The 23,852-nt window shown below is 36.1% G+C and overlaps 1 protein-coding gene across 5 annotated transcripts in view; it reads right to left on the bottom strand.

Annotated features, from left to right (window-relative positions):
- Rapgef2 (Rap guanine nucleotide exchange factor 2) overlaps positions 1-23,852 on the bottom strand; it is a 252,152-nt gene that overhangs the window by 153,325 nt on the left and 74,975 nt on the right. For all 5 annotated transcript variants that reach the window (XM_077803436.1, XM_077803437.1, XM_026395959.2 and 2 more), the window contains exons 2-3: positions 10,235-10,305; positions 4,465-4,521 (exon numbers count right to left, since the gene is read on the bottom strand). In XM_077803436.1, coding sequence (XP_077659562.1) covers positions 4,465-4,521; positions 10,235-10,305 — 128 coding nt within the window. The remainder of the gene's footprint in view (positions 1-4,464; positions 4,522-10,234; positions 10,306-23,852) is intronic.

Below are 23,852 nucleotides of genomic sequence, written 5' to 3'. Positions count from 1 at the left end.
ATGAAAAGTCTTTTGGAAATCAAAACATTCAGTCAGATACATATGTGGAAAACAGACACTGGGGCAGAGTTACACATATTCATAGTATGAAACATTAAGGAAAGACTAAAGGAGAAGAGACACCTTTCTGAACTCAGTCTTGGGCTGTACTATGAGATAGTGCCAGGTTCTAAGAATATTCAACTTGTCTGCTTATTTGATAGTAGGTTGTAATTTTTACTATTTTTTATCCAGAGTTTTTAAATATATATGTACCTAACTTCAAAATTCTTAAAGACACTTCTAAATTAAGGCCCCTCAGGTTAAGAATTTATGTTATCCACTTTAGTCTTCCCAAGACAGTAAAATATCTAACCTATATTAGATAATAAATGAAATGAAGGCAAAAAATACCTGACAGACTTCCACTGTATGAAGTGCAACTAATTCCAATCTAACTTTCTAAGGCAAACAAATACAATCCAATTCTAAAAGAGCAATTCTCAATCTTGAAAAATGCAATTTTATCAAAGCTATAACTCCCCCTCAAATCTTGATACAGTTTATAGTGGCATTTTTATCATCGTGTTGTCATGGTGTTATTACAATAACATCCACAGAGGTTAGTGCCTCACTGTTGCAATTCTCCTAACTAAAGTTTAAAGCAGCTAAAAAACTGGAGGATCAAACTGTAAACTATCACAATGATGATGACGACCATGATGTCAGTAGCTGACATTTTAAGGCACTATGTATACACTGCTCTAAGTAGCTTGTACATATTATTGTACTTTATCCTCAACCCACCCTGCAGCATAGGAGCTATTATTGTTTCCATTTTATAGATGAGAAAAATAAGGTACAGAGGAGGATCAAAAGAGTATTATATTTACCTGGCAAAATCATTAAAACCATAGACTTAGAAGTCACAAGCACTGAAACATAATAAGGAAAATGACTACTCATTTCTTGGTCATAAAACCAAAGACTAAAACTCTTTGATATTCTGGCTACATGGTGTGCTTCAAACCAAGCTCAAGGGAGAACAAGAAGAAACAAGTCATTTCCTTCCTCATGAGGTAATACCAATAGGTCCCCAAAGCAGGATACTACTGTTAAGTTATCACAGATTTATATACACCACAAACCCGGGTGTTCTTTAATTTTTAAAACTACACTGACACAAACTGGTAAGAGCAGAAGCAAGTCTGTTCAAGAATCATAGAAGTAGATAATTCAATTACCCTTCATCACAAGATGGGCCAAATACTAGGAATCAGATTACATGAATCTATGACTGGTCTCTGAGAATTTCTGGTCTTACAAAACCATGATTCACTGAATATCCAGACTTTTTACTGCTCACTAACATGGTCACCTAATTCTTTTTTTTTTTTATTAAACTATTTACTTATTCTAATTTGTTATATATGACGGCAGAATGCAATTCATTTCATATTACATTTGATCACTTAATTCTAACCAAATAAATCTGAACAACCTCTACAATCAAGTCTAGCTACAGAGTCAAATGCATTCTATATAGGAGTATCTATCAACATAGTTCATGTGCACTGTCAAAACTGACTTAAAAAAACAGATTATATCTAAAGACAGTATAAGCCAGCTTCATTAAAATTATTAATAAATAGAAACTGTTAAGGAATCATGTCAATTGTAGACAGAGCTGTTGGTGGGTTCTGGATTCCACCATCCTAGGGAGGATGAGAGTAGGAAGAGATTGTGCATTTATCCCAACATTTATATAATTTATAATTTTTATGGTGCCAGGGCATGAAAAAGGACAGAAAATGCTAGTGACTGGGATAAGAGCTGAGGCCACAGAATCACAATATCTAGGGGCTCAAACCCAGGTTCCACTTGAGGTAGTGAGAGCTGAGGCAAGTTCCTTATATTCTCAAAGCCTCAGTTCCTCCATGTGTAAAATCCAGGTGATGGTAATGACTACCTCATAAGATATCCATAAAGAGTAAGTACTTACACAAAGCACTTTAAGAACATGTGAAACAAAAGAAACAGTTGCCACCAGCTGTCATCATTGACACTGCCAAAACCAAGTTTCGGAGGGCAAGGACAAAAATGATAATGTTAACAATCATTGCCTCTGTACTACTTCAATGATGTCAATAACTTTCATCAGAGACTTCCACACTTCATGTTTACACACCCCCATTCCAGTGGTATCCATTACTGCTCCCAAAACCAACAAGGGTTTTAAGTTATCTACATCCTAATATCTTCAAGAGTAAGCATGTTAAAGGCATTTGCCTCTTGCTAGTTTTCCCATTACCAATAACCTCTCGGTTATTTCTTACTCTTTTTTATTTGGTGTTATATTGTTTTAAGTGCTCAATGGCAACTGCCTGATGACCAGCTCCTAGATGTCACAGTCTCATAACTTACAATTTAAAAAATGTCCTAGATCCTACATCTAAAATCCACACTCAACTCCCCAACCACTCAGTTTTTATCTCAGGTCAAGCATATACCACCTTGATTCCGCCTCACTGATCCCCCTGTCTATCCACTAATCTATTTCATGTAGTCATAGGTAATACCTGGGAGGGTACGGATATGGTTGGGAGGCATTTGGTCACATTACTTTGTTGTTTGAAAACCAACCACCAAACTTAAAGAGATTTAAGGCCAGGAACAGTGGTGCATTGCTGCACTGCCATAATCTCAGCATCTTAGAAAGCTGAGGAAGGAGGATTGCAAATTCGAGGCCAGACTCAACAACTCAGTAAAGACCCTTAGTAATTTATCAAGAACCTGTCTCAAAAAATAAAAAGGACTGACAATGGAGCCCCAAGGTAAAGCACTTCTGGGTTCAACCCCCTGTATCCAAAAAAAAAAAAAAATGAGAGATACTTAAAGATGACCAACAAGCACAATCCCATTTGGATCTTTCTTTTTTTTTTTTTTAATGTCTTTTTAGTTGTAGATGGACACAGTACATTTATTTTAATGTGGTGCTGAGGATTGAACCTAGTGCTTCACACATGCTAGTTGAGAGACCTACCACTGAGCCACAACCCCAGCTCCCATTTGGGCTTAATTAAAATAAATAAAGTATAAATAAATTATGAAACAAATTTGAAAATATTCAAGATACTTTAAAGTTATTCTTAAAGATTTGATGATAATATTGTACTTAGCTTTTTTAAGTCTGTATCTTTTAAAGATACATATCAAAATAATTGAGTTATTTTGATAAATTGATATCTAAAATTTGCTTCCAAAATTGAAGAAAGATGAAACATAATTGGCCATGAGTAGAAATGTTGGATGATAAGTACTTGGGGGACCATTGTCTCTAATACTGTAAGCTTTTATAATTTTCCTTTTTAAAAAAAAAATGTTATTTCAAAGGGGAAAAAACTCATTTGTAAAGTTACTTAAAGAATCAATAAGAATTGAGACCATTTTTTAATCAACACATTCACAGGTAAATACAACTGTGGTCTGCCTCTTCTCTTGACTGATCACCCTGGCTACATAGGCCAGTGGCACTAAACTTGCTACAGCTTTCAAAATATCAATCAAGGCTCCTTCCACCTGTGTGCCTGTCTATACTGTTGCTTATGACAGAAGTGTCTCTGAACTGCAGGGCTCACCTCCAAGGCCTAATACAAGGCCACGACTTATCAAAGGCTGCTCACTTCCCCTACCCTCCTTGCATTTCTCCAACCCTTAGCACATACCTATATTTTCACAGATATTTCAGTTTGTAGTTTTTGTTGTTTACCTGTTGTTCTTTTTCTACCCCCCAACAGATCATGAACTCTTCAAGGACAAAAGCTATGTTTTATTTATCGCAATAAATCTTCCCTATAATATGGTTGGAAAGGAATAATTATTGTAAGTGCTTTGATAATCAGGAAGAAAAATCAACAGAATAACAGTCAGTTTTCACAAACATTATCAGCCCAACAGTATGTCTAGTAAACACAGTTCATATATCCTTAATATGCCAATATTTATTCAGTATGTTTGTCACATTCTATAAAAATTGACTGTCATTTTACATTACACATCTTGAAAGGGGTATCAGTACTACTTAAAAGAGAAACTATACCCAAAGAGGTGTAGGCAGCTTATTTTTTGTTTCTGAAAGCAGAAACATGCCATTTGTGCTATCTTTGCATCTCACCTGGTGGGTGGGGGGTGTTAATCTGTTTTGTTGGAAAGACTGTGCACTATTTCATATATCATGATGAAAATGTCAAAATATGCAATAATGTATCTAATACATACATGAGAGATACAAATGTGAACTGATCATGAAACAAACTGCAAATTTCCATTTCACAATAGGAAACAGTTGAAATGTCTCACATTTCTAAACTATAGGTTAGTACAAAAATAAGGTAATGTTGACTTAGCCGGGTGTTACTAATACTCTTCTGTAAGGAAATTTAGTCACCACATGATACATTGTATAAACAGAAAAGAAACACCTACTAGTATAAAACTTCATTTGCTTCGTGTCTTTCATATCTCACAGTTTCACACATTAACCTGTAAGAGAGATGAAAACATGAATTCAATATCTGTCATTAAAAACCATATAGTGTTGAAAGTTAAGATTATTTTATATGGCCTGCCACAATCATTTATGAGCCTCAAAATGAGTATTACTAGTACCTGGGTTAACACAAGCAAATAAAATAAAATTTGTAAAGATATGGTAGAAAACAAAACATCTAATAAAATATCAACTTCACCATATTTACTTGGGGGAAAAGATTATATGCATATGGCATATGAAAAATGAATGTTCCCTATGATAAACAGAGTATGGAGGGAACCCAAAAGTTAAAAAGAAAAAAATCTATTAAATTAAAAAGTGATGACATCATTCACAACTCATCCAAACAAAAGTAGGCTTTTTTAACTAAGTATTTTTATGACCAACGGCTAAATGGAGGCTTTAGAACTTTAAGGATTTGTTATTTCAAATGACTCATCCCTAAGGGGGAAAATATGAAATTATGAAAATATGAATAATGTTTAAATACTCAAAGTTACATTATGAACAATATCCTCAAGAAGTATTCTATTATCTTAATCCCAATTAAATTTTCACAACAAGTACACACACAAAGAAATGCAAATCAGAGAATGACTGTTCCTTGATATTAGCCTAATGTACTCGAGATTGGTTTAAAATAAACCAGGGACTTTCTGGCTTGATAAAGTCACTTTTGCTCTGACCACTTTATAAGAAAGGACCTCTGATTCAAATTATGGAAATCCACTATTCTTGCTATAGCCAGGAACCATACTTCTATCAGTATGGCCCCAATAAATTGCGCTCTGTGCACTCTGTGCAACCTTGGATCTGTCTAAGGTGCCTCCTTCTTTGGTCCCACAGCAAAGATTTCTCACATCTTTAATTAAATTAAATCAGATTTACATCAGATCATCTCACCTTTTAATCTTTAGAAAAAAGATTTGAACTCCCTGTCTTTATACACTGGGACCTGTACTGCTCCAGAACAATGCTTCAGAGGTTCTCATCCTCAATTCCTTCCTCAAAACATTTCAGCTGAACCTCACTTAATTTCAGGAGGCAAAAGCAAAACCTGTATGCACATAATTGAACATACAGATTTCTTCAGAAAGTCAAACCACAATTTTTGATAGGAAAGGATGATAGTGACAAGTGATAGGTGTAAAAACATCTGGCCTTAAACTAAGTGGCGAGCTTGGCCTTATGTCCTATCCTTGCCCAGCCTCTTCACATCCACACTGGATCTCATTCCTCTCATCAGTTTGTTTCCTTCTCCTGCATTATCACCTATTTCTTTCCCTCTCTCCCCTCCCCCTCCCCTTTCTCCCTACCAATCACTTTTGATAACATACAAACACAACTTAGCATCACCTGTTGTGCAGGTTCATGTTCTTCTCTTGACTCCACTCCCCCTCCAGATATTATCTACATTTTGTTTTTCCCATTAAAGAAAAAAATCACCTTTTTGAGATGTCTATGTATACTGTCTCCATTTTCTTACTCTCTCCCCACTACACCTCATCATTTGGTCCCTGAAATTCGGAAGCAGGAGGCTCTAAAGTATTCCTATTACCTAAAAATCCTACCTGTCCTTACATGAATTCCACTTCTCAGCAGCAGTAGATGATTCCTTTCTTCTTACAGCATCATCTCCTTTAAGCTTCCTGTCCTGGGTCTCCTAGTTTTCCATTTAACTTACTAGTCTTATCTTCTGTCTCCTTGGGATTCTCCCTACGCCGTTCCTCTACCTGAGAAATGTCTAAATGTCACCATGTCCAGGGCCCTATTTTACTCTATACCCAAGTAATCTCCACCCAAATTAAATCTGATATTTAATCTATTTTGATGATGTCAAACGCAATGCCTCATACCCAAATTCCCAGTCCATTCATCTAAAAGCCTATTGATGTAGCCACTTGAGTACTGACTCTTTAATAGTTATCTCATGTTCAAGTGTCTGAAACAGAACTTGAATTTCTCCCAAAAATCTGCTTTCCCAAAACTAGTACCCAAATATTTAGGCCACAACCTTGAAGTCATCATCCTTGTCTCCTATGTTTTTCTCCCGTCTTGTCTCTATCAACACCTGTTTCCAAAATCCATCCCCCAGAACTGACCACGCTGTCAACTCTGGTAAAACCTAGAATGCGCCAACATTATCCCATCATTATCTCTTACCAAGACTACCAGTGAAGACTTCTGCTTCTACTTTTCCATGCCTGTTTCTCATCCTCCACATAACTTCCACAGAGATCTTTCCAATCATTAAATCAGCTTTCTCACATCTTTAATTAAATCAGATTACATCAGATCATCTCACCTTTTACTCTTTAGAAAAAAGATTTGAACTCCCTGTCCTTGAGTGCAAGTCCTACTTTATTTACTATGGTGACTACAGTATACTTAATTACTGTGCCTTGAATAACGCTGCACAAACATACCTTCCCCTTGTGGGTTGTTCCCACAAAAAAACATCCAGGGCACCTCTACACTGCAGAAATTTCTCCACAAATGCCCTGACTTCAATTCTTTTGATCCCAAAGTCAGAGCAGCCCAGCATCCATTCTTACCATCGCCAACACACTAACATACAAATAAAACAATGCTGATCCATTTATGCTAGTCTTGACTGCCCCACTAGCAAAATAAGTCCCATTTTGACATAGGTTTGATCAAGCACAGAGTAGGAATGCAATCAGTAACTGTTTTCAGAATAAACTCAATCAATACTATCAGAAAGTCACAATAAAATGTCTTGTGACAATGTCCTAAATAAATGAAATAGTACCCAAATGCTTTTGTTATTAAATATTTTAGCAAAAGCATACTGATCTTTTCTGAATTCCTAAAAAAGTATACAAGAAACAACTATAATTTGGTCATTTCTTAATGATTTAATGGTGATTGCAAAATAATAATTACACTAATCCATAATGCTGAAGAAAAATATTTGTTTGTTTATTTATTTATTTTAGCAGGCTTTTTTTTCCCCCAACAATAAATAGGACTGAGACATAGCTCAGTAATAGAGTGCTTTCCTAGCACACATGAGGTCCTGGGTTCCATGCCAGGCACCACAAAAAAAGAAAAAACACTAAAATGGCCTCATGAATTATTCTGCTTTTTACAAGTGTTTTATCTCTGCTCCCATGGATAGCATTCTTCCTCTTTGGCAAATATGCTCTTCCTAGTCTATATGGAGTAAGGGGTAAACATTTTAAAAAACAGTTAAAACTGTATTAAGTAAGCTGGGCATGGTGGTACACAGCTAGGAGACTGAAGAAAGAGGATTGCAGGTTCAAAGCCTGCCTCAGCAACATAGTGAGGCTAAAAGCAACCTAGTGAGACCCTGTCTCAAAATAAAAATTTAAAAGCTTGGAGATTTAGCACAGTTGTTAAGTGCCCCTGGGCTCAATCCTTGGTTAAATAAATAAATAAATAAACAAACAAACAAACCCAGCTAGATAGATAGATAATTAAAAAAAGAAAAATGTGAACTGTGTTAAAAAACACACAGTTCTTGAAGACCTTTATGTTGCACAGAGTATGTAATCTTACAGCAAGACAGCAGCACCTTTTTGAACTGCTCAGAATCGGTTTTTCTGCTGACACATGGGTGGGTCATAACAATGCATAAAGCCAAAGCTTTCACATAAATGGAAGCCTCTTCCCTCCTCGTAGAATATTAATGGTGCCTAACACTGAATAAAGGACTGAAAGTTTTGATTAAGAGCATTTTATTTTCTAAAATTGGAAAACTGTACTATATGGAAGTCTTGACTATTGTTCTCTATTAATCCCAGATAAAACTTAATTTTGAAAAATCAGTAAATTTTTTAAAAAATAATTTATCTAAAGGAGATGTACATATTTCTCCAGAAATGTTGGTATTATGAAACAACTTATCAGGGCTCAGGTTGTAACTCAATGGTAGAGCACTAGCCTAGCAAGGGTGAGGGTTCAATCCTCAGTACCTCATAAAAACAAATAAATAAAATAAAGGTTAAAATCTTTTTAAAAAAAAATAAAAATAAAAGTAAGGGCCAGGGCTGTAGCTCAGTGGCACAGTACTTGCCTAGTACATGTGAGGCACTGGGTTCGATCCTCAGCACCACGTAAAAATAAATAGAGTAAAGGCATACTTTCCATCGATAACTACAAAAAAAAATTTTAAATAAAAATAAAAACAAAAAACAGTTATCCAAGTAATTAGATTTATCTGTATCTCTACTTCAGTTGGCAACTCATCTTCTTCTAAAAAGCATGACTTTTCAATAGAAGCAGAACAAGATAAATACCTTAAAGGTGCCTCCCTATAAATTCATGCCAACAAACAATCTGTATAAGTTCCAAAACACTTTCTAAGGTATAAATGGATGAGGGTATGCCCTTGAATTAATCTCTTATTTCTAACCAAAAATTACCTTTGAAATGGCAGAAAGTTGATAATTTCAAAGCTGGCTGATAGGTAAATGGAACTGCATTGTATTGTTATTTCTATTTTATAAACAAGAAAATTTCCAAAAGCATTAAAAATCCTTTACCTACTGCATACAATTGCCATTATCTAAGTAATTTTATACCACACAATATAAAAACATAATCAACATATCTAAATATTAACCATGTGTGCTTGTATGTGAACAATGGAATGTATTCCATATTAACTCACTGCATTTGCATTTGAAGATTAACTGCATTCATTTAAATCAACAACTAGTACTGCAATTTTTTAATTAAGAAAGTTGTCATCACAAAATAACAAATGAAAGTTACGTACTTTAAAAATACTCTTCCTTTAATTTGAGACATCTTCTAAAATCCCACTGGTTTTGCCCTTTGTAATAAAACTTTCAATGAGTTTTTAAACATTTAATCTGCAATCTAAGTGATTTTCATTAAAAACTTAATTTTAGAAGCATTCATTTCTCTTGATATTTTTTCCAATTAACAACCAAATATGAAATGGACATGCTCACAAACTAATTAGTGTTTAAAGAGTAAAGGGGAAATATATAGAAAAAGTATTCCTTTCATGATTAAAAATTGCTGGCATCACAACTAGCCAAAGCTGGAAGAGATAAGACCTTATGCCTAGTTGGCATTTATATGTAATCCATCTTCCCAAAGTTCTTTGTTTTCTATTCAGCCAAGGCAGAATCACTTCTATTCTTTATCATAAAGCTTAGTTAATCATAAATAAAACTGCTGTTTCCCTGTATAATACAAGTAATAAGATTTTTATATAAAAAAGCCACATAGTTCCAAGTATGATATAAACTGTGTTACAGAAAGAGGCAAACTACTTAATGCAGGAAGCCTGCAAGCATAAACAAAGACCTAGAACACACCAAAATAATGAATTCTTTAAATAATTAAAAGCCTTCTGATCTCTAATGAATCTGAGTGCTAAGTAGCATATTTTTATTTGCCAAGAATGGCAAATATTGTCCCTTTAGCATGTTCATCAACTCATATTTATTACTATTAAGGATGGGAGACAAAAACTGGGGTGGGGCTAGAAGAATATCACTATGATAGAACGTCAAAATATTATATGAACACAACTTAATTCAAGTTCGTAAAACTTATAAAGTCAAATACAGCAGCTAGATGAAGCAGAATTCTCATAAGTTTTCTTTAAACCTACTTCTTAATAATAAATGAACATAAAATTCTAATATTATATTATTATCAAATTAATATTAAATGACATACCTAAGTTGATGTTCTCTCAAGTTTGATAAGGCTTCCATACCATGTAAATAGGAGTATACTATTTCCAGGTCCTGTTTCAAAGAAAAGAATAGAAATTATTAGACTTTTCAAAGAAAAACTTTTCTAAAATAAGTTACAAATTGAACTATGAGTAGTTTTTTTAAATACATATTTTCTTGAATATTAGAAGTAAATATTAAAAGAAAAGCTGACATACAAATGTCATCTGTTACAATGCCTTTGGGATATACATAAAACCTATTTAAATATAAAATAAATTAAACTTACTGAAATAAATTGCTCATAAGTTATTCTTTAGCACCTATGTTATGACACTAATATCAGAATAGCAAATAGACTGCAGGTTCAAGGTCAATCAGGACCCTGTCTCAAAATAAATTTGAACTGTAGAACTCTGGTGAGTTTTATAGTTCACTTGTTATTGTCTGGGGATGTAGTTCAGTGAGGTCCTGGGTTCAATCCCCAGTATCACACACACAAAAAAAAATTAAAATAAATTAAATAAAAATAAATTAAATTTTAGAATAAAACAAAAATAAAAAAGGTAATATGGTATTAAATACAAAAAAGAATTCAGCAGGGATGCTCATAACAGGTACAAATGCAAAGTCATGTTACATTCATATATGAAAAACCAGCAAAGAATCAGTATTTAAGACTCAAGGGAATGTACAGGATTACACAGTTTGTGATAAGAAGAATTTGAAGGATATTTATTCCTCCCCTAAAACTCAGTCATAGTCTAAAACAAGGTACTTAAGATAAAATAATCCTCCACTTTTTAAAGTAACAGCTTCATTGAATGAAAATTTACACACCACAAAATTTACCCTTTTATAAAGTGAACAAGTCACTGGTTTGTTTAGTACAATCATTTTATCACTCACTTCAGAACATTTTCACCACCACAAAATATAAGTCCATATCCATTAACAGTCATTCCCCATTCCCCCAAGCTCCTGGCCATCATCCATCTACTTTGTTTTTATGGTTTGTCAACTCTGGCTATTTCATGTAAATGGAACCTTACAACAGAATACAAGAACTTCGGGGACTAGCTTCTTTCACTCAGCATGTTTCAAGGTACTTTCCTTTATACTGCCAAATAACATTCCATTGTAGATATATGTATTACCTTTTGTTTGCCCATTTATCAATTAATGAACACTTGGATTTTCCCCCACTTTTTGACTATTACAAATAATACTCCTATGAAGTCTCATGTGTAAGGTTTTTCAACACTATTTTCAATTCAAATGGAATTGCTGGCTCACATGACAACCCAAGTTTTTTAGGATCTAATAAACTACTTTCCTAAATCACATCCACTATTTTATAATCCCATCACCAATGTATGAGGATTCCGATTTCTCTACATCCTTGCTAACACTTATTATTGTCTGATTTTTTTTGTTTTGTTTTGTTTTTTGTTATTAGCCATCCTACATGAAGTGGTATCTCACTGTTGTTTAAATTTGCATTTCCCTAATGACAAGAGATACAGAGCATTTGTGCATATGGTCATTTATCTACCTTCTTCAGATGTCCATCCTAATTCTTTGTTCATGTTTTAATTATTTCTTTATCAAATTTGAAGAGTTCTTTATATTCTGGATACAAGATCCTTATCAAATATATAACGTACACAAGTATTTTTTCCTATTTCATGAACTATATTTTCAATTACTTAATGGTATCCTGCAGAAAGACAAAGTTTTTCACTTTTATGAAGTCCAATTTCTCCACCCTTTCCTTTTTGCATGTGCTTTTCAGTCATCTTAGAAATCTAACTCAGGGTTATGAAGATTTGCTATATTTTCTTCTAAGAGTTATGTAGTTTAGCTCCTCCTATCTAATGGATCTATGATCCATTTTGAGTTGTTTCTGTGTACTGTGTGAAGTAGTAGTCCAACTTTATTCTTTTTTGCATGTGTACGTCAAGTTGTCACAGAATTATTTGCTGAAAAGACCATTCCTTCTCCCATCAAATTGTACCGATATGCTCAGTGGGAAAAACAAAAAAATCAGTTGACGTAAATGTAAGAATTTATTTCTCGGGCTGGGGCACAATGGGGCTCAGTGGCACAATGCTTGCCTAGCATGTGTGAGACACTGGGTTGGATCCTAAGCACCACATAAAAATAAACAAATAAAATAAAATCATTCTGTCCATCTACAACTACCAAAAAAAAAATTTCTTTTTAAGAATTTATTTCTGGACTCTCAATTGTACTCCATTGGTTTATATGTCTACCCTCTACCAGTAAGTACCACAGCTCTCCAATTAAGTTTTGAAATCTGGATATATGAGTGTCCCAAACTTATTCTAATTTTTCAAGACAGTTTTCCCTCTTTTAGATGCCTTGCATTTCCAATCTAAATTTTTGGATCAGGCATTTTTTTGTTAATATCTACAAGAGAGCCAGGTAGGATTTTGTAAGGATTGCATGGAACCAGCAGATCAGTTCAGGTGGTGCTGCCACCTTAACACCACCACACCTCCTGGTCCACAGGCTGGGGTGCCTTTCCAATTATTTATAATGTCTTTTTAAACTTTTTTCAACAATGTTTTGTGCTTTTAAGTGTAGAAGTCGTTTCTTTGATTAAATTCAATCCTTTTAATTAGGAAAACCTTTAGGTTAAGGAAACCTTTAGCCTTAAGAAAACACCTAAAAACTACTGAAATTCTAGGTTCAATTTAAATTTTTATATTAAGGGCACAGACAACAATTCATAGAGTTAACTTGATAAGGAATTAAAATTTTTGAAAGAGGGTATTAAAATTTGCAGCCTAAAATTTTTTATGTGTTAAAGGGGGGGGGGGCTGACCCATAATTTTAAATCACTCCAATTTAAAATTTATCAATAATAGGAGTTTAAAATGTCTCCCTCTGGTGGTCAACTTTCAAACAAACTGATTGCTTTCCATCTTATCTATCTGTAGTCTGGTATTTTCAAGTTTTTTAAGGTTATTTAAAGATTGAAATGTAAAAACAAACCTATAAATTCAATGCAAATAAGGAAACTGAAACAATTCCTTTTCCACTATCCAAAGTGTCCATTATTAAAACTAATTTCTTATTAAAAATCAACCAGAATCCAATCATAATGTTCTCTTTGCATTAAGCAAAGCTAATAGGAATGTCCCAATTAATAAGTTTTCTTTAATACTTCTAAGAGCTTCTAGATAACTAGAAGTTTATATTCTTGTTTAAATACTATAAATTTGTATGTTACTTTCAGTCTTTAAATAGTACAGAGAGAAGGCCCCCATTCTTTGAAGACCTTATATTGTGATTCTATTAAGAATTCTAATAAGTCTTAACACTTAACCTATTTATAACCTGTCCAAGGCTATCTAGCCTTACTCAAAAGAAACAATTCACTTAACATTCATCAAGCAAATAAATTTACACTGACCAAAAAAAAAATATATCTGGATAAGTATTAGAAAAAAATAGGATTTTTAAAAACACTTTCTGGAAAAGAGGGAGAAGTCTAAAAGGAATATGATAGAAGTGAGAGAACCACAGCCTTGGAGGTAAAGCCTCCTTTCTTTCAACTAAACCCAGCAAATCTGAAGTTTAAAGCTGGTTTCTGACCAAACAGCACTTTATTAATCTGTTAATGCTTCAACATTGTGGAGATGCATAGTTGTTTCAGAGTCATATTCCTAAAAAGTTATGTCATAACAAGACATGTCTGTATAATAAGTAGATTTAACAATTTTCAGTATGAATGTATAACTTGTATGTACAGATATAACTATCAATAATAATTATTACCAATACTTCTTAGCTTGTGAATCAAACAAGATTGTTTAGTTAATAAAAATGTAGGGAACAATGGAGTATAATGTACTGACTTAAGGGAATGGGCCAGGAAGTTGTTACAGCACATGTATCATTAACTGAGAAGGTAAGGACGGAGAAGACAGACTACATTATACTACATTAATGCATGAATGTTTTTAAAAGCAGTTTTTCCTTCTGCATGCACATAGCTGTATTTAAAAAAAAAAAAATCCGCACCACATATAGTCATGATGCTTTCGGAGGAGTACTTTTAAGTTTGTCGCTAAAGCAATACACAACAAGAAAATCCTGTGTAACTCTTCTGTGAGTATCTTAAATATCAAACAACACTATAAACTTCTTAAATGAACAACAGTCGTGTCCTAAGTTTCTTCTATTATTTTTAAAGTAAATCATCCAATGGTTGATGTTCCAAGGAGTTTATAAACTAGGAGAACAGGCAGCAACAATATCTAACTTGAACTAAGCACCTCTGCAGATAGATTATGTCTAAACTTGCTGTTTCCTAACTGTAACTAACAGAAAGGTAAGAAGTCATCATCCAGATGGCAGGCAACGACAAGTAATATCTCACTATGCCTTATGAATATGACCATCATCACAAGCCTGGTATGTAGGGGGAAAGCAGAGAAGCTATGCCAAAGGCTCAGGAAATCTCTGCTCTTGACCCAAGGGAATTAAATAAAATTGACTATACAGATGAGGAAAAGGAACACAAATTAAAGGAGCAGGAATTTGTGTTTTAACTTTTTCTTCAATCAAGAGCTCAGAAACCAAAGATTAGGTTTACCAATGATTAGGTCAACTACACTGAAAGGCAAAAAAGGAGATTATTTTTTCCCTCTGTTCCTAGGAACAAGGTGGACTGAGCAATATTTTGAAATGGGCAAAGGCTGCCTTTTGATGCTTCCCATCAATAGTTCTACAGCAACCTCACAGTACCCCCCACTAAGCCCCCCACCAGGCCCAAGTCTAAAAAAAACCGAAAACAGAATCTGAACACACACACACACACACACACACACACACACACACACGTGCTACGTGATCAGTGGGGGTCCTAAGACCTTGCAGGGAATTGCCAGTCAGCATCTGCATGTCCACAGTCCTAGCAAACCTTTAAGTGTAAGAGATTTCAGGTGGGACCACAAACGGTAAGGAAATGCATGGGCATGTCAGGAAGAGACTTCAGGGTGTGAAAGGCGGCAGAGGAACCCAGCTCTACCTGCCCAGGGACTCCCATGGCCCATAGTGTAACACTGGCTGCTTCTCCTTCACTTCTCATATGGAGCCTCAGACCTTGACTCTCCTTTAGTGTCCGGCCATTGTTAAAACAATCTACTTGTTAGCATGGAATTGCTTCTACCCAGCAAGAAAACAAACAGTGCCAGTGAATAAGAGTGAGGTGCTAAGGAAGCCTGCTCTCAAAACCCCTGGAATTCCCAACCAGGGGTGGAGCAAGAGTTTATTTCCACATACAGGGACTTGTGTGGCCTTCAGAAAGTTATATGTGTTTTTTTTTCTCTCTACACAAACAAGAGAGATGTTCACAGAACAAAGTTATGTTTTAACAAACTTGATTACAGAAAACAAAATGCTAGAGTTAAATCACGTCAGTGTTTCAATTTCATTTTTGTAAAGAAACTATAACATGCAAAATGAGAAATTTCTAACCTCCCCAATTATACTTCCCAATGCACACACAAAAAATAATTTCACATAACTATTACTATTTTAAAAGATCCTTTAAAAATGTAAGCTATTTCCCCCAAAAAATTTCTAGTCTTCCAGTATAAACAGGAACATGTTACTCTACCCAGGAAGCAACATTTTTTTTAGAACAATAAGCCTTTCCTTCTACTCTGGGAAGGACATCCTTTTTTCAAAAATAGATGCCATTTCAAAGCAGATTAAAATTATAAAACTGCTGTAAGCCCAGTAGACAAACAGAATGACAGGCCAATTGGAATGAAGTTGTCCCATGGGGGGGGGGGGTGTCAGGGAAAGCCCTAGAGTCCCCCCTCCTTTTTTGGCCCCAAATGTACACCAGGTTCACATCCCAAAAGCATCCTCCAAGTATGTTGGGAGAGTGACTGTTCACAACTAACCAAAGTCAGCCCCCTCGCTCAGCATCTGTAAACATACTATACCTCTATCAGGAAAGAGATGAGAGAGGGATGGTACTGCCATCCTGGGCTCTTTCTCTAATTTCTTCCAAGTGTTCATTCAGAGCACATTAAGCATGGTAGAAAATTTGTAATTCACTTTGAACTAGCTTCTAACTTCACCTGTTTGCCAGCATTAAGATGTTGCTAACAACATACAGTATATTTTAGTATGATCTTTGAAGAATTGCTTGAAGAGAGCTAGCTATTCCTCTACCTCCTGCTCCCCAGCTTCCTGCTTTTCCCCACATAAGCCAGGCCTCCTGCCTTGCCTTTATGGATTCTTCACCGCAATAAGAAAATAATGGCAGGGGGAATTATTTTGCATTACACCATGAAAGAATATCTTTTTTTTAATCTATTTTTCCTTTAAAAAAGGTTTTGTAATCCCAGCAGCTCTGGAGGCCAAGGCAGGAGGATGGCAAGTTCAAAGCCAGCCTCAGTGACTTAACAAAGCCCTAAGCAACTTAATGAGATCCTGTCTCAAACTAAAAAATAAAAAAGCCTGGAAATATGAATCAACGGTTAAGTGCCCCTGGGTTCAATCCCTGGTAACAAAAGGGGGAGGGGGTGTTTTATATACAAAATTATATGACTGGATTATATTTGGAAACAAGTTGATTCCTTTAAAGACTCTCAATCATCAAGGAAACTGAAGCCAAGACTATGACATAAGCAGACCTGTGGAGGGCAAGACCTAAGTGGCAAAGTCTATGGATTGAAACTTAAGGAGACAGACAGAAGAGCACCTCACTTAAAGTGACAGTGTTCACAAGAAAAGAGCTGTACTGATGCCAATGTACTCCCTCTTAAGCATCTATCAGAGAAAGAGGGACTCACAAAGACCAAAATGTAATTTATCCTCCTGGGCAAAACAATCACCAGCAATGAATTAGAGAGCTACGTCTGGAACATTGTTAATAAGGGGGTTTCATAAAACCTAGATTATCCAAGGTTATGTCACATGTACACAGTCAAATGGGGAAGGGGTGGTAAGGTGAATATTCTACAAATTCTGTGTTTACTGACATGAAGGTTAGGTTTTAACATTTTATTTAGGAGATCTCAAAATTTTCTTCACCAAAACTCACAAAAGAGCTACCTTAAGAAGAATGTAATGAAAAGAACACAGGTTTCACAGTTACACAGAGTTCAAATCCTGGTCCCCATCACTCACTCACTGTGTGTGAGAAAGGGCCTATGTGTGAGATTGAGATCATATTTGCAAAGCAAGGTGAATAAGATCATCATGGCTAGACAGTGCTGCTAAAATTATGGTTTCATAACATACCTGGCACCTACAGATCCTAAAAAAATGGTAGATGAGTTTATTTATAAGATCTGAATGCAAGTACTAGCAATCTTAAGAATATAAAATTTAAAATATTCCTGAAATAGATATATACATCAGAATTTTCACAAATCAATACATTCTTTTAGTATAAATCTCTATCTTCAAAAAAGCCAAATGAGGACTGGGGGTATAGCTCATTGGTAGAGTGCTTGCCTCACATGCACAAGGCCCTAGGTTCAATTCCCAGCACTACCAAAAAAAAAAAAAAAAAAAAAAAAAGCCAAATGAACTATTTATAGCATATGTAAAGGGCTCCCTCAGTTATCTGCTTTATGAATCTGGCCTTTTTTAAATGATTTTTACTTACTTACTTACTTACTGTGGTGCTGAGGATTGAACCCAGGGCCTCTTATATGCTAAACACACTCTACCAATGAACTACACCCATAGTCCTAAATCCAGATTTTTTAATCAGGTTAAAAGAGAAATGTAACCAATGAATAGTTTTTATCACATCTGTTATTAATATAATTTCTAAATGACACTGGTTTGAAATCTCATATACTTAAGAATGAGGAAGAGGGAAATCGGGAAATTTTTCAATTTCAGAACAGCCACTTAAGTTTTCCTCCAAGAAATATTGGTTGGAAAAATACTTAAGATAGTTTGTGCTAGAATATTCTCTTCTCTGATATAAATTTACCTTCTAAGACCCAAAACTATTTTATAATACTTAACATGAAGTCTTAGGGCTGGGTGTGCCTCAGTGGCAGTGAGCCTTCTTAGCACACAGGAGGGTGCCATCCCCAGCACCAAAAGGAGGAGTCGGGGGTTAAATTTTTTCTGAATGCATTCTATTAACTTACATTTGAACCCATAGACTTTCTGTTTTTAAAAATTGCTTAAAATATTAACATTTTCATCTTCAAATATTTTAAAATTATAAAAGGTTTCCCATTGGTTTCAAGTCACACCAGAACTATTGAAGCTGCCTTTGGAGACCTAATTTATTTTATCACCATTCTTGGATATTTTTTGATCTGGGAATATCAGAAAACAACATAAAGTATCATCTGAGGAAAACTTCTCACAGTGAAGCAATTCACTACAATAGTTCAGTGACAGATTATCAGGTTAATCCTCCTAAAATGCCCCTTTTTGCAGTATTTCCCAAAATGTGCCTCGAAGAATTGAGTCCCACACAATACTGTAGAGCATGTATTTTCAGGAGGCTCACAAGCCACATTAAAGGACATGAAGGAAAGAGACTGGTGACTTCTGCCCAAAACCTCCCTAAGGATGGGCCCTGTTTGTGTGGGAGAGGAAGCTATTCCCAAAGAGCACACTGCTCCTCAGGGCAGCACATTTAAGCTGCCTGCTTTCAAGGCTTCCCACACAGACTTCCCAAAGTGGCCCAAGCACTAATGATCCCCTGCACCCTTTCCATGCAATGGCCAAATCTCTGGTCCCAGACTAACACAAAGACCCTACCACTCAGTCCTCCTTCTTCTCTGCCTGGTGAAGAGAGCTTCTCCAAGTGCCCATTTACACTGGCAATGACCACCTCCTTCCTGGGCCACTAAAGCTGTAACTGCTTTCACCATTCACACTTGGTCCTGCCCATGTGCTTTATGTGGTCACTTTCTGGCTGGGGATTATGTTTTATATCCTTAATCAGAGACAAGCACCCCTAAACAAACAGTCTTCTCTTCCACCTCTTTCTAATCTCTGCATCTAGCAACAGACTAGATGATCCAGGGGCAAAGAAAGAAAAGGGCAACATTCCTGGTGGGATGGCAATGTGCAGGACCTAAAGGTGAGTACTCTCCCGAATAATGGTGAGAGAAGGAAAGGAGGAGACACGTTTTTTAGTCTTGGTGTCCAGAGCAATCACCTACCTATACCAACTGAGATAATTCTATAAATGGCCACAAGGTGGCAGACTGAACCAATAGTCCTTTCCTGGAACCCAAAACAGAAACTGGCCTCACAAGCACATGTGACACAACATAAAAGATTATCAGAATATGATGATTCCTTCCTCCTCATGACCCTAAAGAAAAGGGGCAGCAGAGGGCGGGGCGGGGGGTGTCCAGTCAGCATTCCTATTAGGACTTTCATTTCTAGCCCATTACTAGCAGGATATTTTTATTTTATACCAGCTGCCCCACCCCAACTTTGTAAAGCATTAGAGCAATTAAACAAAAATGTCAGATCACTAGACAGTTGAGGTGTTTTGTGACATCCTGCCACTCATACTCCAAACAGTTACATCGTCACATGCTTTCTAAAAATGTAAGGGGGAAAAAATCCATGGTAGAGTGTATGACTTTCAATAAAATTCTTAAATGTGTTCTTAAATAGCTGTTTTAACCTTAAGTTTTATAAAGGCTAAATACTGTTTCCCAGCTTACTAATTCACACCCAAAATAAAAACAATCCCCTAGAATTGCTATGCCATTCAAAATCACCTGTCAGAGCCCACAAAAAGGGTTGGGGTAGCTAAGAGATGTTATGAAGCCCTGGGTTCAATCCACAGCAACAAAAACAAAAGCCCAAGAAAACCTGCAATTACATTACTAGTCACCCAAGACAAGGCCCTGATGTACTACTACTTCTGCCTGAGGCTCTTAAGCGCTTTATCTTTATGAGGTACATGGAGGAGAATTCCAGAAGTCAAGGTAAAGACTCAAGCTGCTCCTTGTTTGTCCAAAATTTTCTCTGGTGTTTTTCACTAAAAAGGCATTCTTTACAACTGTGTTAAATGGTGGTTTTGAACAATCCCTAAATTTGAAACTAATGATAAAGTAATTACCTCTTCAATGTGAAAATTACAAAATGGCCTCCCGAGTCACAACAAAACACACCTTTGTCCTCCTCTGCTTGGAATTGGTGTCAGAGAGCCCCAGGAGCAGTCACATGCCAAGGGGGAGGAAGTGAAGGAGATAGAAAGCATTGCATGAATTCCAAGGGATAGATGAAATGTCACTTGTGATTCTCAAAGAGTTTACCACTTCCTGAAGAAAGGCCAAGAGTTAAATGATACAGTTGCAAAAGAAGTCACTAGACAGTTTTTAGGACTATTAAGTGAGCAGAGTTATATATAGCAATCTGGAACACATATTACATGTCCTTGGGGAAAACCATCACGTAGGCGAGCATCATTTGCAAGGATTAAAATTTCTCATTAGAAAAACCAACAATTTATATTTCACCAAAAACACATCTAATACTAAGTGTCCAAATTAGTCTACAATTCCTGTTCTTGAGAGTCAGTATAAGTATTTCCCCTTCAGAACAATGGTTACACCACCAAGCCCTACAGCTTCCCAGAATTCACATCTCTGCAGCAGCAAAAACAGGCTGAACAAAGGACACCTTCAATTTAAAGTAACTATCTTATTTTAATCTCTCAAATTTCAAATTCATAATTGAATTTTAATTTCACATATGTAAATTAACACACTAGAAAACTGTGTACACTAGTTTTTGCTCTCCATCATTATACTAGCAAGCAATAAGTGACTACATTTTAATTTTTAAAGATCTAATTATGTACAACCACCAAAAAGGTAAATCAACTGTGAACACACAAGGAGAACCCCAAACACACACACACTCCACCTCTAATAAGATGATTCCTGGACTCTCTGTAATTTCAATTTTTTTGGAAAAATCAACTGGACACCTCCATATAAATTCTCCTGTTAACAATTCAGTGAAAACCTTTGGCTTGGTATTTAACTCATTCCTAAGGACAGTCTGGTTCTGGTTAAGCCTGATAGAAACCTTGCAGAGAAGGGGGTAAGCGGAGCAGACTACCATATATCACTCCACAGAACTCCAAACTCTCCAACAACAATCCATGGAGTCTACACAAATCACCCCCAGGAAGCCTCAAGTTTATTAGAAACTAACCAACCTAATTCCAAAGGTTCAGTCAACAGTCCTTATTTTGAACTCAACAGTCCTACAATGGTAGAATTCAGACAGTTAATAAAGGCAAAGCAGAACAGGTCACTGAGGACACAGGCTCTTTATTGCCTTTTAGCAAGAAGTAACACCCTCTCTGAATGGAAGTGGGTTTTAAATATAGAAACTTCATTGCTGCCATTTTTCTAGGACAAAAGACAAAAATAATTTGACATCTGTTTTTCCTATCTTGAATATTTTACCAAGGAGTCAACCACCAATAGCTTTACTTATTCCCAGACTTTTTATTCCTCAAGAGGACAGGAGAAGCAAATGAAACTATCCCACATATGCAATTAAAACCTTCCCCCTTAATTGGTTAGAAATGAGTCAAGATGCTAAAGAAATGGTAGGTACTATTCAGAATTAGCCTCATCCACAACAGAAGGATGGTGCAACCATACTACCAAATAAACATTTGGGGAAGGGGGAGAGAGATGGTTATAGACAAAGTACATTAATAAATTCTGGAGACAAATCAGGGATTTTTAAAATATACATTTTTTAAGAAATTTATGCTCCACTAGAAAGAATAGGTTAGTCACAGTTTCTCAAGTATCCTACCTTTTGAACTCTCCTTTGAAGCCAAAATTTAATATATTCACTCACCCTACTGATAACCGTTCTCCTCCCCCTCCTGCAGACCCATAGTTTAAACTTATACATGAGTACATATATAAGACAGAGTCCCTCACATTTGCAAACAAATGGCCCTCTGCCCTTCCTAACAGCTGCTCTCTGAAATTCCACCCTCCACATCTGGAACCCTTAAAGTTGTCCTCACCAAGATTCTCCAGAAATCACAAAGACACCCAGAGCCCTGGGACACTGAGAGTGGTCATCCTGAGAGGCCATCACTGCAAAGAAGCCAGCGCAATCAGAAAGGGAAAGGAGAGGGAACGATGGGGAAGTGGTGCCCGACTCCACATCTCCTAAAACTTGTGCAAAACTTAAGATGAAAGTTGCTTCACAGCCAGTGTTATAAAGAGTGGTTGGGTCTGTCATCGGCTACTGGACGCTAGAAACACAGGGTCCATACAGGAAGGAGGAAAAAGAAAAACTTTTACCTGGTAAAGGATCAATTTCAAAGAAGACTAAGGCAGGGGTTCCAAATGTAGGTCCACAGGAAATTTTTCACGAATGTGTGGCAAAATGAGAAAGAAGGACAATGTGGAGAGATCCTCATAAGCTAATGTTTGCTTTAAAGAGCTCTCCTTTATCTTGAGATCATAAGCTTCCTTTTTGTTTTGCTCTTAGAATATCCTTAGTTGAAACTGTTGATTCTAAGCAGTAGTTCACTGATTTGTCTAATATCCTTTTTTGTTGTGGTCTTTACTTTTATGGTCTTGGGAACTGAACCCAGGCCCTCACACATGCTAGGCCGGTGCTCTACTATTAAGCTATGTCCTGAGCCCTTGTGGAACATTCTTAACAGAAGAAACATGATAAATTGCCAACCTTAGATTGGCATCCTACTTTTTCAATGGTGGTCAGGGAAGATAAAGCAGAACAGGTCACTGAAGTCCAAAAACTTGAACACTAGTGTCTCTGGCACTGACAATTCTACTCACATGGGGGTGGGTGATGCAAGGTTCCAAAATTATCTACTTCCAGTTCTTATGCTCATATCAGAAGCCCCCAGAGAAAAGCATTTGAGGTGTTTTGGCTGTCCCCCAAAATATTGAGACTTTTGTTTCCATTATAGAAATATGTGAAATTGATGGTGGAATCAAATCTTGAAACTGAATAGAAATTTTGAAGAAAGTATGGGAAGATGTTTAAGGCAGGTAGGAAAGACAACTGCTCTCTCTACTCTGCTTGCCAGCCACAGTGCTTTGAGTATGTGGATCACTTGAGCCCCGCTATTGGGTCCTGAACAGCCTCTGCCATTTACTAGTTCCTTGACCTTGAGTAAGTCACTCAACCTTTCTGTGACTCAGTTTCTTCGTGTGTAAAATGGGGTAAACAACAGGATTTGCAAAGTGCTTCAACAGTGCTTTGGCACACAGCAGGCACTTTCTTTTTGCAAACCATCAGCTATCATTATTATTATCACTCAATTCTTAATGGTACTTAAAGAAATCTAAGGGAAGGAGGATGTCACAGTGTAAGGGAGGAAGGCAGCAATAATTCTCTGATAAAATGCATCAGGCTGCCGAGGCCTCCTGCAACACTTGGAATAGGATTTGAGTTTTCATTTTGTTTCTTTGATAATTTATAGTTTTCAAGTAAAATTCACTGCTGAAACACTATAATAGTAGATAGTGTAAGAAGCAGACAATTTACAGAAAAAAAGAGCTAGAAATAAATCTATGCATTTATGGACTGATTTATGACAACCTGCCAAGAAC

This window comes from Urocitellus parryii, chromosome 10, assembly GCF_045843805.1.
Source record: "Urocitellus parryii isolate mUroPar1 chromosome 10, mUroPar1.hap1, whole genome shotgun sequence".
In the NCBI taxonomy this organism is placed as follows: Eukaryota; Metazoa; Chordata; class Mammalia; order Rodentia; family Sciuridae; genus Urocitellus; species Urocitellus parryii.
The sequence above is the reverse complement of the archived record's forward strand: the minus strand, read 5'-3'. Positions and strand labels throughout refer to the sequence as shown.